The 15,016-nt window shown below is 33.0% G+C and overlaps 1 protein-coding gene across 1 annotated transcript in view; it reads right to left on the minus strand.

The window, feature by feature from the left end:
* The window catches only part of si:ch211-158d24.2 (multiple epidermal growth factor-like domains protein 9), a 40,500-nt gene that overhangs the window by 6,441 nt on the left and 19,043 nt on the right, over window positions 1-15,016 (minus strand). Inside the window, exons 3-4 of the mRNA XM_051118130.1 lie at window positions 11,451-11,590; window positions 5,831-5,980 (exon numbers count right to left, since the gene is read on the minus strand). Of these exons, the coding sequence (XP_050974087.1) occupies window positions 5,831-5,980; window positions 11,451-11,590 (290 nt within the window). The remainder of the gene's footprint in view (window positions 1-5,830; window positions 5,981-11,450; window positions 11,591-15,016) is intronic.

Below are 15,016 nucleotides of genomic sequence, written 5' to 3' on the forward strand. Positions count from 1 at the left end.
TTTGTCTTTTGCTAAAAAAAAAAAAAAAAAAAAAAAAAGTAATTTTTATTTAGCCATATTTGTCATGTCATAATGAAAATTCTGTCATTAATTACACATCCTTATGTTGTTCCAAATCTGTAAGACCTTTGGTCTTCTGTGTCAGTCCCTGTGTGGTTGACAGAGAGGATGACTTGCAATTTTTTGTTAGTTGCATTGTTGTCTATACAGAGTCAGAAAGCTCTCGGATTTCATCCAAAAAATATGTGTTCCGAAGATAAACAAAGGTCTTACAGGTTTGGAACGACATGAAATGAGTAATTAATGACAGAATTTTCATTTTTGGGTGAACTGTACCTTTAATGTATTCCATTTCACTCTGACTAAAATTTTTGTCAATGAAAATGATATATTATTTGACTATTTTAGTTGTGAAAAAGCATGTCAAACCCTAACAACATTTTCAAACATTCAAGTAAACATATGACCATTTATTAATTTAATGACAGCAAACAAATCAAGGTTTTATCAACATAAAATAAATCAGAAGCATCAAATAATTAGATTTGCCTTCTAAAAACATTAGTGTATTATTAGTATATTGATATTCTTACTGTAATTGTGGCATATTTTTTGTCAACAGTACTATTTTAATTAATCAATTTATTTTCGCAATGAATCTTTTTAATCTTGTTTTTGTTACTGTTGATGAAACAATAAAAAATGATGTCAATCAAACCTTTTTTGAGTAATTATCTTTGCAAAAAACACTCCAAATATTGGCAAAAATGGCCCTGATAAGTGCAGATAGTTCTGTTTTTTATATTAACTTAAGAGTAAAATACTTCTAGAGACCACTTGTAGTTCCAACTACAACAACTAGATAGCGCCATAACACCAAATTTCGTCTGACACCATATTCTACATAAATGGAGCATAAAACGAAATAGAAATTAGGTGGTAATTTATACATAAAATGATTATGTTTAGATTGTACTTAAAGGAATAGTTCACCCAAAAATGAAATTTTTGTTATCATTTACTCACCCTCTTGTCGTTTCAAACCTGTATAGGTTTCTTTCTTATGTTGAACACAAAAGAAGGTATTTTGAAAAACCGAACAGTTGTTGGTCCCCATTGACTTCTATAGTAGGGGAAAGAAATGCAACATCTGTTTGATTTCCAGCATCCTTCAAAATATCTTCTTTTGTGTTCAACATAAGAAAGAAACTCACAGGTTTGGAATGACATGAGGGTGAGTAAATAATGAAAAAATGTTCATTTTTGGGTGAACTATCCATTTAATGATTACCATATTCGTGGTATTTACATGGTACTCAAAGATACTTTAAAATATCATGGTATTATGATAGTGCCATACCCATAAATCATGGTATTGCCATTTATAGTTGAGGTCAAAAGTTTGCATCCTCCTTTCAGAATCATGAAAATGTTAATTATTTTAGCAAAATAACAGGGATCATACAAAATGCATGTTATTGTTTATTTAGTGCTGACCTGAATAAGATATTCCACATAAAAGACATTTACATGTAGTCCACAAGAGAAAATAATAGTTGAATATATATAAAAAATGACCTGGTTCAAAAGTTTACATCCCCTTGATTCATGTTGTTACCTGAATGATCCACAGCTGTCTTTTTTCCGTTCCTTTAGTGATAGTTATTCATGAGTCCCTTGTTTTTTCTGAACAGTTAAACTGCTTGCTGTTTTTTAGAAAAATCCTTCAGGTCCCACAAATTCTTTGGTTTTCCAGCATTTTTGTGTATTTGAACCCTTTCCGACAATGACTGTATGATTTTGAGATCCATCTTTTCACACTGAGAACAACTGAGGGACTCATATGCAACTATTACAGAAGATTCAAACACTCACTGATGCTCCAGAAGGAAAATCGATGCATTAAGAGACAGGGGGTGAAAACCTTTGAACAGAATGGATATGTGTACATTTTTTCTTATTTTGATTAAATATCATTTAAATATAATTTATTCATTTGGTACTGCTCTTTAGAGACTACAGAAGATAGTTACATGTTTCCCAGAAGACAAAACAAGTTAAATTTACCTTAATCTTCAAATCCAAAAGTTTTCACCCCCTGGCTCTTAATGCATTGTGTTTCCTTCTGAAGCATCAGTGAGTGTTTTAACCTGTAATAGTTGCATATGAGTACCTGTTTAATTGTTCAGGACAAACAAAGGACTCATGAACAACTATCACGAAACAAACAGCTGTGGATCATTCAGGTAACAACACATTAAGAATCAAGTGTATGAAAACTTTTGAACAGGGTCATTTTTATAAATGCAACTATTATTTTCTCTTGTGGACTATATGTAAATAAATTTTATGTGAAATATCTTATCTAGGTCAGTACTAAATAAACAATAACATGCATTTTGTATGATCCCTCTTATTTTAGTAAAATAATTAACATTTTTAATGATTCTGAAAGGGGGATGCAAACTTTGACCTCAACTGTATTTGTAAGTGGAATACAGAAGAGCAAAGTTTAAAGCATCCTTAGAAATATTAATGATTGGAAAGGAACCCAGTTAGCAGGATGTGTGAATGACTGCACTAAATTAACATCCTGACCTGCCTGACTACTGCAGTACTCACTGACTGACCTACAACCGCCTGCTCCCAGAAACATCATGCAGTAATGCAAGCTTCTCTGCAGTTTCAACAGTCATGACACCGCCGATCCGTTTTCTCAATGGCTGCTGTTGCCAGGGCAACCCCTCCCTGAAGCAGATCTCTCTTCACACCCCCTCCCACTGACCGGCCTCACTCGCTGTCACAGCCTGTGACATGAGAGACGGAGACACACTGCCGGCCAGCGACAGAAGGAAGTGTCCAGAAGGTGGAGGAATTCATTTCGGCACTCCTCCCATTCCTGCCATGAGAACTTGTTGGCCGTGCCCTGTGCCAGCTTCATGCAGCAGCTACTGACAGTGTGATGCCAACAGACAAGGCTTTACCACCTTTAGCGTCACAAGGGGGAGACAACTCAAGAGAGAGACATGTACACACACACACGTTTGGACTCATTTCGAGTGCTTTGAGGGTTTTTTGACTAAGAAATGTCTTGACATTGAGTAGTGTACACATAAAACTCGAAAAAAAAATTATATAATTTATATAATGTATATAATATAATGTGTCCAGTCAAAACAGAACGGCCCTACACCTTGTGAATATTACTGTGGCAAGCCAGCACTACCTGAATAACATTATTAAATCCAGTCATTGTGCCTATTGTGCATGAGCAACACAGGCCTGATTTCATCTTCATGGACAACAATACCCCAGCTCATCGAGGTTGCATCATCAGGGAACGGCTGCTCCAGGCTGGGGTACCTTGGGTAAATTGAGTGGCCTGCACTTTCTCCAGACCTGAATCCCATAGAGAACCTATGGGATCAGCTGAGACGTCGTGCATAGGGTTGTAACCCTGCACCCCAGAACTTCAATGACCTGAGAGAAACCCTTCGAGAAATACCATGCCTCAGCAGACAATAGGTCGGCTTGTGAACAGGATGAGACATCGTTGTCAAGCTGTAATTGATGCTCAAGGACACATGATAAGTTATTGAGACATTGACATTTTTTGTTGTGGTATACCCACCACTGTTGTTAGCTTTTGTTTCAATAAATTGTTTGAGATGAAGAAATTACCATTGCATGCTTCTACTTAAATGCCCTACTTTTCTGATATAGCATGAAAAAAGCATTAACTTTTTAGATTTTCTTTACATTTTGAATATCCCTACATTTTTGTGAGTCTGTCTTTAAAAAGCAAAATTAAAACAGTACTGATTTTAAATTCTACATTTTAGCTTCTTTTTTTGTGTATTATTTTATTTTTATTTTTATTACTTTTTTCCTCAAAAATATTATATTAATTATTTTAAATATTATATTAATCACTTTTTTTTAATTATTTATTAGTATAGATTACTTTAAGTATTTAATATTATTATTTTTTTTTTTATTATAATTATATTATTTTTTTTAAACTATTATATTCATTTTGATTTAAAAATGATTTATTACTCATTAACATTTATTTTTAATTTTACTTTTTTATTTAAAATTACAAATTACACATGAAAAATAAAAATAATATTTAATTTTTATTTAAATTTATTTTAAATTATTTGATTTAAATGATTTATTATTTATTAACATTTTTAATTTGACATTTTATTCTTCATTTAAAATTACAAATTAAAAAATGGAAATTAAAAATAATATTTATGTTTTTAATTTTTATTTATTTTTAATTCAAACGTTTTAATTTTATTTAGCTTTTTATAATGTAATTATTTAATAAATTATTTTATTTAAATTATTGCACTATTTTTCTATCAGTCATTAGCCCAAATCTTGAACTATTACACCACTTCACAAAATGAAATATGCATGCGTCGTGGTACTCTCATGAATGCGTGTCAAAGACTGGCACGGAAGAGAAGAAATTATTGCATAAAGTCATTATTTTTGTGTTCTTTGTGCACAAAAAGTATTCTTGTAGCTTCGTATAAGTACAGCTGAACCACTGATGTCACATGGACTATTTTAACAATGTCCTTACTACCTTTCTAGGCCTTGAATGTGTCAGTTGTGTTTCTGTCTATGCAGGGTAAGAAAGCTCTTGGATTTCATCAAAAATATCTTAATTTGTGTTCTGAAGATGAACAATGGTCTTACAGGTTTGGAACGACATTAGGGTGAGTAATTAATGCCTGAATTTTCATTTTTGGGTAAACTATCCCTTTAAAATAAAGCGTCTTTAGTTGTGGATGGTGAGACACGCAGCTGTGGGCTTGCTAAAACACTTATAATCACTACTTTACTGCTTCATCTCCCTCATTTTCCACTCTCTTGCATTTTCCCCCTCTCTCCTATACAAAACAATAAAATCATTTAAACTTAAATGAATATTACAAGTCCACATATTGTTAGTTTGTTAAGTAACCACGTAATAAGGTGGCATAATGTACAGTCTGATGATCATTATCAGTACAAATATAATAACCAGCTGACTGTACATTATGCCTCACATATTTAACCTATAAATATATAAATAATGTTGAGTACACTTATATAAGAGTTCTTATAAACTTTCAGTGCCCTGTCGCTTTCTCTCTCTCTTCCTCACACTGGCTCATTGACTTTCCTCCTCAGGCTCCAGTGACCGTAAATTTAAAGTGATAACCCAAAACCACATCACCATAGCTGTTGCTGTGCAATTGCAACCAATGGAAGTGCACCTGAGATGGAAACAAGGTCTCTGATTGGGTACTCAGTACCATGTACATTTTTTGATAAGACCATCCAGGTTGTGTATAAATCCGTGAAGGAATAGGTTGCGACTCAACCTAATGCAATAACGTATGTCAGGTGAGCTAATGAACTACTGTATAATGAACTAGCGAATTTTGTCACAGGAGATGCTGTATTTTTTGGCCCAATCAAACTTGAGGACAAGTATTTTATTCCTGTGATGCAAAACTGCATTTTCAGCTCAAAACTGTTCAAAACTGTTGTGGTACATAATACTTTTGTGGAAACACTACCATTCAAAAGTTTGTGCTAAAGATTCATTAGTGCATGCTTTGCAAAAAAGGCAATATATATATATATATATATATTGATATATTTATATATATAAATATATATATATATATTTGTTATCACATCTTTCATCAAAATTGAACTTTCCGTGCACTGCTGTATAATTCCAGTCACTCTCAGGACTTCATGTGCTGAACTCAGAAGCTGCCCTGAAGCCTGTCATCATGTCACAGAGATGCAGACTCACCGAGATGGCAGCTGCCGCTGGAGGTCTCAGAGGAGCAGGGACAAGGCAGGCATGCGTCCGCGGACCCCTCACCATGACGCCGGTAAAAGTTGGGCAGACACTCTTCACAGTTGTGGCCCTGAGTGTTGTCCTGACAGTCCAAACAAATACCTGAGGGAAAGAATGAGAATATACAGAACAACTGATCATTAGAAACAGTGTAGACTGAATATGATACTTCCTGAGAGTCTTACGTAAATCTTACATAAGGTAAGGACTAGTTTAGCACAGTGAGTCTCGAAAAGCAGTTTTCTAAAACAAAGAAATCTGCTTTTTCAGAGAAGAACCTAAAAAGTGCTCTCAGTCTTACTAGTGCATTAGGTAATTTGCTGATGAAGAAACACTGTACTGGAGCTCTAGTTAACACTATTCAAGATATAAAACCATTTCTGTTGTTTTTGTTAATACAAAGTAAGATGAACTAAAATAAAATATAAATATTAGATGAGAAATGTTGAAATGTAAACCTTAAAAAGGTTTAGTTGAAATAATAAATTACCAAAACTAAAATAAGAAAAATATTTGAAAAGTAAATAAATAAAAATGATAAAAACACCTACAATTACTAAAACGTAAACTAAAATTAAAAAACATAAAATTTAAAACATAAAAATAAAAGCTAATTTATAGTACTAATAAATATACATACATATATATATATATATATATATATATATATATATATATAGTATATTAGTGCTGTCAAACAATTAATCGCATCCAAAATAAAAAGTTTCTGTTTACATTATATGTGTGTGTACTGTGTATATTTATTATGTATACATAAATACACATACATAGAGTATACATTTTGAAAATATTTACATGCATTTACATTTATATATTTATAGTCATATAATTGATATTATATATAAATATTTTAAATATATGAACATAACATATTTTTTCTTAAATATATACATGCATGTGTATTTATATATACATCATAAATATGCACAGTACACACACATATATTATGTAAATAATTTTTTTTTATTTTGGATATGATTAATTGTGATTAATAACGATTAATCACAATTAATCGTTTTACAGCAATATATATATATATATATATATATATATATATATACACACACACACACACACACAGAGTATTAAAATTGTTTTTAATTTTTATTGTTAATTGAAACTAAGATGAACTAATATAAAATATAAATGTTAGATGGAAAATGCTGAAATGTTACCTTGGCAACTAATTAAAAATGTAAAAGGTTCAGTTGAGGTACTAAAATGACTAAAACAAAAAAAAAAAAGCTAAATAGAAAAAGGTAAATTAAAATTCCAATAAAAACCTAAAATGAAAAAAAAAGCTTGTTTAAAGTACTAATACTTTAGTAATATATAATAACACTAAAATAAGGTTTCTGACTTTTTTCATTTATGAAACTGAACGTAAAACACAACCAGCACAGCATGAATTTAGGTTAGACAGTTGGTCAATAAGTTAATCTAATTGTTTAAAGTTATGTTAAATGTTCAAATATTTCATTTGAATCTATATGAATTTTACAAAAATATAAGTAAAAAAAATATATACACATTTATATAAATTTTCAAAATATTAAAAAACAATAATAATAAATAATTAAAGAAAAATAAATTCAAAATACTTTTCTAAGTGTAGTTCATCTGTTGTATATATTTGTTTATATTAACAGGTTAGTAGTTTATTTTTACATTAAAATTATATTATAAACCAAAGTTGCATGTAATTTCAAGTATATTAATTAAAATCATTAAAATCAAACAGAAAATATTAAGCACAATGTACTTAATGTTATAATAATGTTTATAAATGTTAATGAAAGCCTCAAATTATTACAGGGGGAAATAAATCCAGGTTTTTATACTCAGGGGTCCCTGAAAGGCTAAAAGTATGAAGACAAAAGTCACCTTATTTACCTCTTAAGAGTGCATCTAAGTACCTAAAGCAAATTTTTACATGTTTTGTATACATGGTACATACATATTGTGGTTGATTAGAATATGCAGTCTTGTGTCAGTAGATCTTTGTTATTTTTGTGAGATTTTGCCTCTGGTTTAATTATGTTTACACTTTATGTGTCAGGGATTTGGACTTGTTTTGCTTTGTTTCCCCTGTCTTACTTCCTGTATTTCCTTATTTGGTCTCCTTCCTGTTCTTGTTTGGTTAATTGATTAGTCTTCTACCTGTTCCTAATCATCTTGTGTATATTAGTTCCTGCCCTGTTCCATTTCCCTTTGTCTGGTCTTTATTTTGCTGTACGTATGTTTACCTGCCCCTGTTTTTGGATTTTCCTTGTTTTATGTTGATTAAAGTCTGTTTATGTTGAGCTCCGTTTCTCCTGCATCCTCCCTACAACGTACACCGTGACATTATGTCAGAGTTTATATTTTTCTTCTTTGTTTTTTGTTTCAATTACATGAAAGTATTGCATTTGGTTTGGGCTTTATCACATTTGAAGCTGTATGTTACGGTTTTCCAGTAGGTGTTTTGCGTGGACAATGACGAAACTGGCCAAAGACCAAAAGCCTTTGTATAACTGTTTAGGCGCAGTATTGTTTAGGCTCTGTGAGTTACTGCACATCTCGTGTGTGTGTGTGTGTGTGTGTGTGGTATTATGCTGCGGGGCCGGCTGTGTGTCTATGAACTGTAAGCAGTCTCCGGAGATGCTGATTGGGTTTTATGACTGAGGAGGGCTGTAAATCTGACTGTGGCTCTCCGCATCGGGGAAAGGTTACCAGCTACCATCTGCACACACACACCGCCGAGAGAGAAAGACAGAGACAGATGGGTTCCTAGACACACGCGTGCACATGCACTTCAACAAGCAGTTGACAAACACGTCTGTGACATCAGTAGACCGAGGCCCGGGTGAAATGATTTAAGACAAACACGCCTACATTTCTCAGATGTCAGCAGGTTTGCTTAACAAATTAACACACATACACATACACACACCAGTGTGAGCATTATGTTGATAGGGTTTTTTGGTCCTGATTCAAATTGAGGTTAATTAAGCCCAGGTTGCCTAGGATACAAGAGGAAGAGAGAAAAAGAGAGGGAAGTGTGGAGGATGTTGTGATGAATCGCTCTAGGTGAGTCAATCTCAAATCTGGAGATATCATTTTAAGGGAACAGTTCACCCAAAAACAAGAAAATCGTTATTTATTAATCTTCATGTCATTATAAAATAAAAGTATCATAATATTCTTCTGTGAATTTTATATGATATATATATATTTATATAATACACATAAAAAAAAAAAAAAATATATATATGTGTGTGTATATATATATATATATATATAGTGTAGTTCATTTGTTTTATAACTTTTTTTTACCAAATAAGTTAAAAATGTATTATTATATTATATTATATTATATTATATTATATTATGTTATATTATATTATATTATATAAGTTGCATGCAATTTTATGCTTAATTATTAAATGCAAATTAACATATTGAGCATTATGTGTTTGTAAATGTTTATAAATCGTAAGTACCATATTGTTACAGAGAATATCCGGAAGAATGTTATGTTTTGTATTGAGTACTGTTGTGACTGTTTATTTATTTATTTATTAATTAATCTGGTTAGACTTTTTTTTTTTTCATATTTTGCATTATAAAAATATGTGTCAAATAAGTCTGTTTGTATATCTTTCATTATTTTGCTAAGATTTTGCCTATGGTTTTTAACGTTTTTTTAAAGAGTGTTTTACATTAATTATCATTTCATAAATTATAAATATCATCACCTTTTTAATGAATGAAATTTTAATGAATTTCTGATGTTATGTTGAATTGATCTAGGTTTATAGTCTAATAATATTTCAAGTCTTCTGAAGAGAAATGACAGCTTTGTGTAAAAATAAATTGAAATTTAAGTCATTATTCATTAACAATCTTCATCTGATCACAAGAACCAGATTAGAAGTTGTATTTCACTCAATATTCAATGTAGAGATATTAAAGTGTCATAAAACACTAAACTATATTTTCTGAGATTTTATCAGAGGTGTTTGTGTTGCTCATCATAGAAGACTATGTTAACATACTTTTTTTTGGTAACTGTATGAGAAAACTGGTTAGTTTGGGGCTGTTTTTTCATCTTCCAGGTTTAAAATCTTCTTTGTGTTAACAACAGCATATGACATTTTTTCACACCTATAGTGTTGCTTCACTAGAACAGATGCTTCAAACTAAGATCATGAAAGATAATTTTGAAATCTGTACATGGATCACGACTAAAGTGTTTTTTTTTAACTTTGCAAGAGTTTCTGTGAGGTAGAGCTGCATGATTAATCGTTAAAAGATCGAGATTTCGATTCAAACACCCACGTGATCTTATTTCTAACTGACAATGATCCGTCTGTGTTTATGAAACCTCTGATAAAGTCATATCCAAACATTCAAATCTGTGTGCATGCTGCTGCTGATACAGAGAGAGCGGTTTTCATGTTTAGGTATGAAGCTTTACAAACAGTCTTTTCAACTATTTATAGTTTGGATATAAACACTGATGTCCATTGTAGCGACCAAAATACAGCAAATTATCTTTTGATTTTTCTTTTTTACATTTTTGATTTTTTTATTCATTTATTTTATTTTTAAATTTCCACTTCAAATTGTTGATTACTTTGTTTTGCCACTAGATGGCAACAAATGACTGTTAAAAATGTATTTGTCATTGAATCATTCATTCATACGATGGCATTTTAATGCAATGTAAAAAAAAAAAAATCTAAAATTATGAGATTAAAGTCGTCATATTTTGAGAATAAACTCGAAATTACGGGAATAAAGTCAAAATATTTCGAGAATAAAGTTGAAATTACAAGAACAGTAGTCAGATTTCATATAGTGAGTCTAACTCTTCTGACCAGAAGAGTGAAGTGAGACAGACAAGATGATGGCGGAAGATTCAGTTTCAAAACGAAATGCAAAAGTTCCTGTTTTAAAAATATTCTGGCCTGTTGACTTTTGCCATTCAATGGCATTCAAAGTGATTTTGAAAGTTTTTTTTAAACATCTGTTTCTTATTTATTTGGTTCCACCGTGTTTGCTGATTTTCAGTTTTTTTAATTTAAACTTTCTGTAAGTTATCTGTTAGTTTATATTAGGCCTATATGTCTAGCATGGTGTATTTTTATTCATTTTGTTAATAAATTAATTATTCTACTTATAAGTGAGTTTGTCAATGTTATCCATTCAATCAACTGATGCCGAATTGACGCTAATTCGATTAGAACTTCCTATTATAACCAACCAAACAGCTTGAATAAACACTGCAAAAAGTCTCAAAAGTTATTAAAAATGCAACTACAATCGCATATGGCTGTGGATTTATTTGTGCACTACATTATAGCTGTCACAGGATATATTATATGTACAGTGAACTTACAAAACCCATGTATACTATTTTGGATCATTTTACTGTGTGCAATGGTAAATTATAGTTTGCATTTGTGAAACTAAATAAGAAGTAGTTGTTATGTTGTGATGTCTAACCAGTTCTGAAATAGGTGTTTTTATGACACTTTAAGCAATGCTGAAAGTGAGCTGGACTGACCTGACTGGGGGTGGCAGTAGGTAGAGTGGTTGTTGCATTGGCACGGTTGGCATCCTGTACTGCTGAAGTGGAAGAATCCAGGGTGACAGTCATCACACTTGGGCCCGTATACACCTGTCTTACACTTACACAGTCCTGAACTGCAAGAGAGAAGCAGAGAAAGCACGCATGAAATAACACCATATCACTGCTTGACTTTATTCATCACACTGGCAGCCTGGAAATGTTGCCTGCTTTTGAACAGCGTCCTCTTTGTGCATCCAGTTCCTGTGGTATCTTATCACACACAAACGTGGCTTGGCCCTAGACAGCTAACAATCCTGGTCAAAAACGCAGTCACGCACACTTTAAAGCAGTCTAGACCTTTCATTTTTAATTCCACCATCTCTACATGTGGGTACACATGAGGAACTTGTGGCCAAGACCACATTTGAAAACCATCTGCTGCATTAGACCGGATTCCAGGAATCCCTCTGCATCTCTCTCTCTGCAAAGTGTTAATTATTTGACCAAAATAAGAGGGATCATACAATATGTGTTATTTTTTATTTAGTACTGACCTGAATAAGATATTCCACATAAAAGATGTTTACATATAGTCCACAAGAGAAAATAGTTGTTGAATTTATAAAAATTACCCTGTTCAAAAGTTTACATACATTGAAGATAAGGGTAAATTTAACTTATTTGTTGTATTGCTGTAGATTGTTGTATCCTCCTTACTAGTTATTACAGCACAAAATAAACATGAATGAACATCAGAAGGTATCTTGTTTCAACCGCGGAAAGACATCAATACACACAATTTTTCAAGTTTACGTTAATCTACTCTCCTGGGGATGCGTTTACCGTACAGTGACGTAACTCGCTGATTAACCTCCATAGTACGATACACTGTTGTGGAAACTAACTAGCTAGTCACGACTGTTTCCCGAACAAGGTCGCATCTCTGTCGTTTGAACCACATTAGTTCAACAATGTAGGGCTGTTGTTAATGACGTCACCGGGTAATAATTTATGCTATTTAACTTATTAGCGATCTCTAAAATGCAGCTATATTAAACACGGCACCTGATGACTAATTTGCTATTTTTTTGTTCTGCGTCATTTCGCTTTATTTGATGTTTGATTCATCGTGGGTTCCCTCTTACGTCATACTCCGGGGTTCCCGTAGGCATTTATGCACATGCGCACTATTCAAAAACGTCACTTGCAGAGGAAGCTTAAAAACACATAGATTAAAATGCAATTATATTTAGATTGAATGAAAGATATAGACTGTACTGCATGTTAGCTTGCTTATTATATAGCATAATTTATTGAGCCCATATGTCTTACTACCAAGGAACTATGCTTCTAACCACAGGTCGAGAGCTGAAGTTCCAACCACGTAAGTTTGTGACGCTGTTTGCGAATGTTTGTTTGAACTATGGTTTCAGGAAACACCGAATCGTTGAACTATTTTCATAACGACGGAACTCGCAACCATAGTTGGCTAACGATGCTTTTGGGAAACGCAACCCTGCCTGGTTTGTTTGGCAGACAAAATGGAAGATTCGCCGTTACGATTGGTCAGATAGCCTGTTAATCAACCTGAAGGGTCAATTACGGCTCATGTGGCTGGCCAGAACTAAGCATCCATTAGCAAAGATTACAGCTTTCAAATTGAACTTCCGGCAGCTCCTGCACCCACCGAGAAACTACCACTGAGATAAAATCCCAAACACTATGTTTAAGCAAAAACAGCAGGGATGCTTGCCTTAGCAAGTCCACTAATGAGCCCTTATACTTATCACTCTTTCATTTAGTGATTTTGCTGATTATGATGTCATTTAATGGATGCTTTAGCCCTCACTCTTGTAAAACAGTCATTAGTCGACTCCCCAAACATATAAACACGCCTTCATTAATCACACACACTCTCACATCCCAGGGCTGTTGCGTCAGGTCTGGGGTGAAGGTTAAGGTGAGGTGGGGTTTCCAGAGGTTGTGTGATTGGTTCTTGTGTGTGAGGGGAACGAGTGATAGATGAGAGGGGGGCGGATGACGACACCCGTGGGACAAGCTTAAAGCACTCAGCCATGCTGACAGAAGCTCAGCACTGGGGACCTCAGAAAAACAACAACAGCAGCGATAAAAGAGCCGACGGATGAAGCACAAAAGAAAGAGGAGATTTGAGAGGAAGTAAGGAGATTTTGAAAGAGGAAGAGAAAGAAGCTAAAAAAACAAAGCATCATGGCTGATGTCTTTTATAATACAGTACAAAACAATGCCAAAGAATCTGGACAGGACCAGCATCATCAGTATCCTCACCATCCACCCACATTTACACGCAAATTATCGTTATGACATATGGAAATTGTGACACTTCTGTTTTGCACAGATGCTTCCTGCAATGCATCAAAGAATCACACCTGCCCTGCACCTACATACACTCACGCAATTGGTAATCTGAATGAATAAACGCAGACACACATCTTAAATTATACATTACTGGCCTAGAGGAAGCAGGGGAGTGAACAAAAACAAAAAGAGAGACAGAGACAAAGAGTGCTACACCTTATTTTGACTATATCTTAGTGAGAGAAGACACATATTTAATATGATGTGAAAATGAGTGAAAATGAGCTAGTGAGAAACAAATGTCTGTTCAATATGTTGTACTGTATCTTTCAATTTATATAAAAATGTCACAATGTAAAACAATGTTTCAAATATGTATACTCTCTTTATACAAACACATATAATATAAATAATACAATAAAATACAACACACACACACAATTATAATTGTTATATTATTTTCATGACAATTAAGCCTCTGATTCACAGTAGCCTACTGTACATTATAATAAACCTTATCATTATTGTAATATTTTTTTATAAAAATATAATTGTAAGTATTCTTCAGAATATATGTATTTATTATTTGCTGTAATCAATTTAATGCTGACTTTTATAAAAATGTCCAGATGGGGATCATTTTCATATGGCAGCAGCTATTTGCACTAAGTGCAAATGGTGATAGAAGCTAATTACACTAAGTCAAAATGGCGGTATTTTTTAGCAATATGCTATTAACACTAAGTGCAAATTGTTAAAATAGCAGGATTTTCTGCTATTTATACTGCTTATTGCAAAGAGTGGCTATTATCTGCACCGTATTGTAGTACATTATAAAACAGTATGCAATAATAACGTATTAGTATAAATTAGAATTTTAATTAAAATTATTAAATGGATGCCACCTTATTGGAACCATATAAGGCCTCCCTACACCCGATATGATTTTCAACTTTTCAATTGTTTTCTTTATTTTTATTGAAAATGGCCTTTCTGATGTGATACGAGATTTGAAAAGGGAGGGGAAAAAAGTTCGGCAACAGGCGGATCTGAACTTGGGTCGACTGCATCAATGAAAACTATGGCAAGCGTTTAACCATCTGCACCACTGGGGCTGTTGTTAGACTATTATCTTTTGTAATACTAACTAGCCCAAACACACGCTGGTGGGCGGACTTAGTGTAAATAGCCTCTGCCAACAAGGCGGGCTATTTGCACTTAGT

Source organism: Labeo rohita, chromosome 8 (assembly GCF_022985175.1).
Source record: "Labeo rohita strain BAU-BD-2019 chromosome 8, IGBB_LRoh.1.0, whole genome shotgun sequence".
NCBI classification, from domain to species: domain Eukaryota; kingdom Metazoa; phylum Chordata; class Actinopteri; order Cypriniformes; family Cyprinidae; genus Labeo; species Labeo rohita.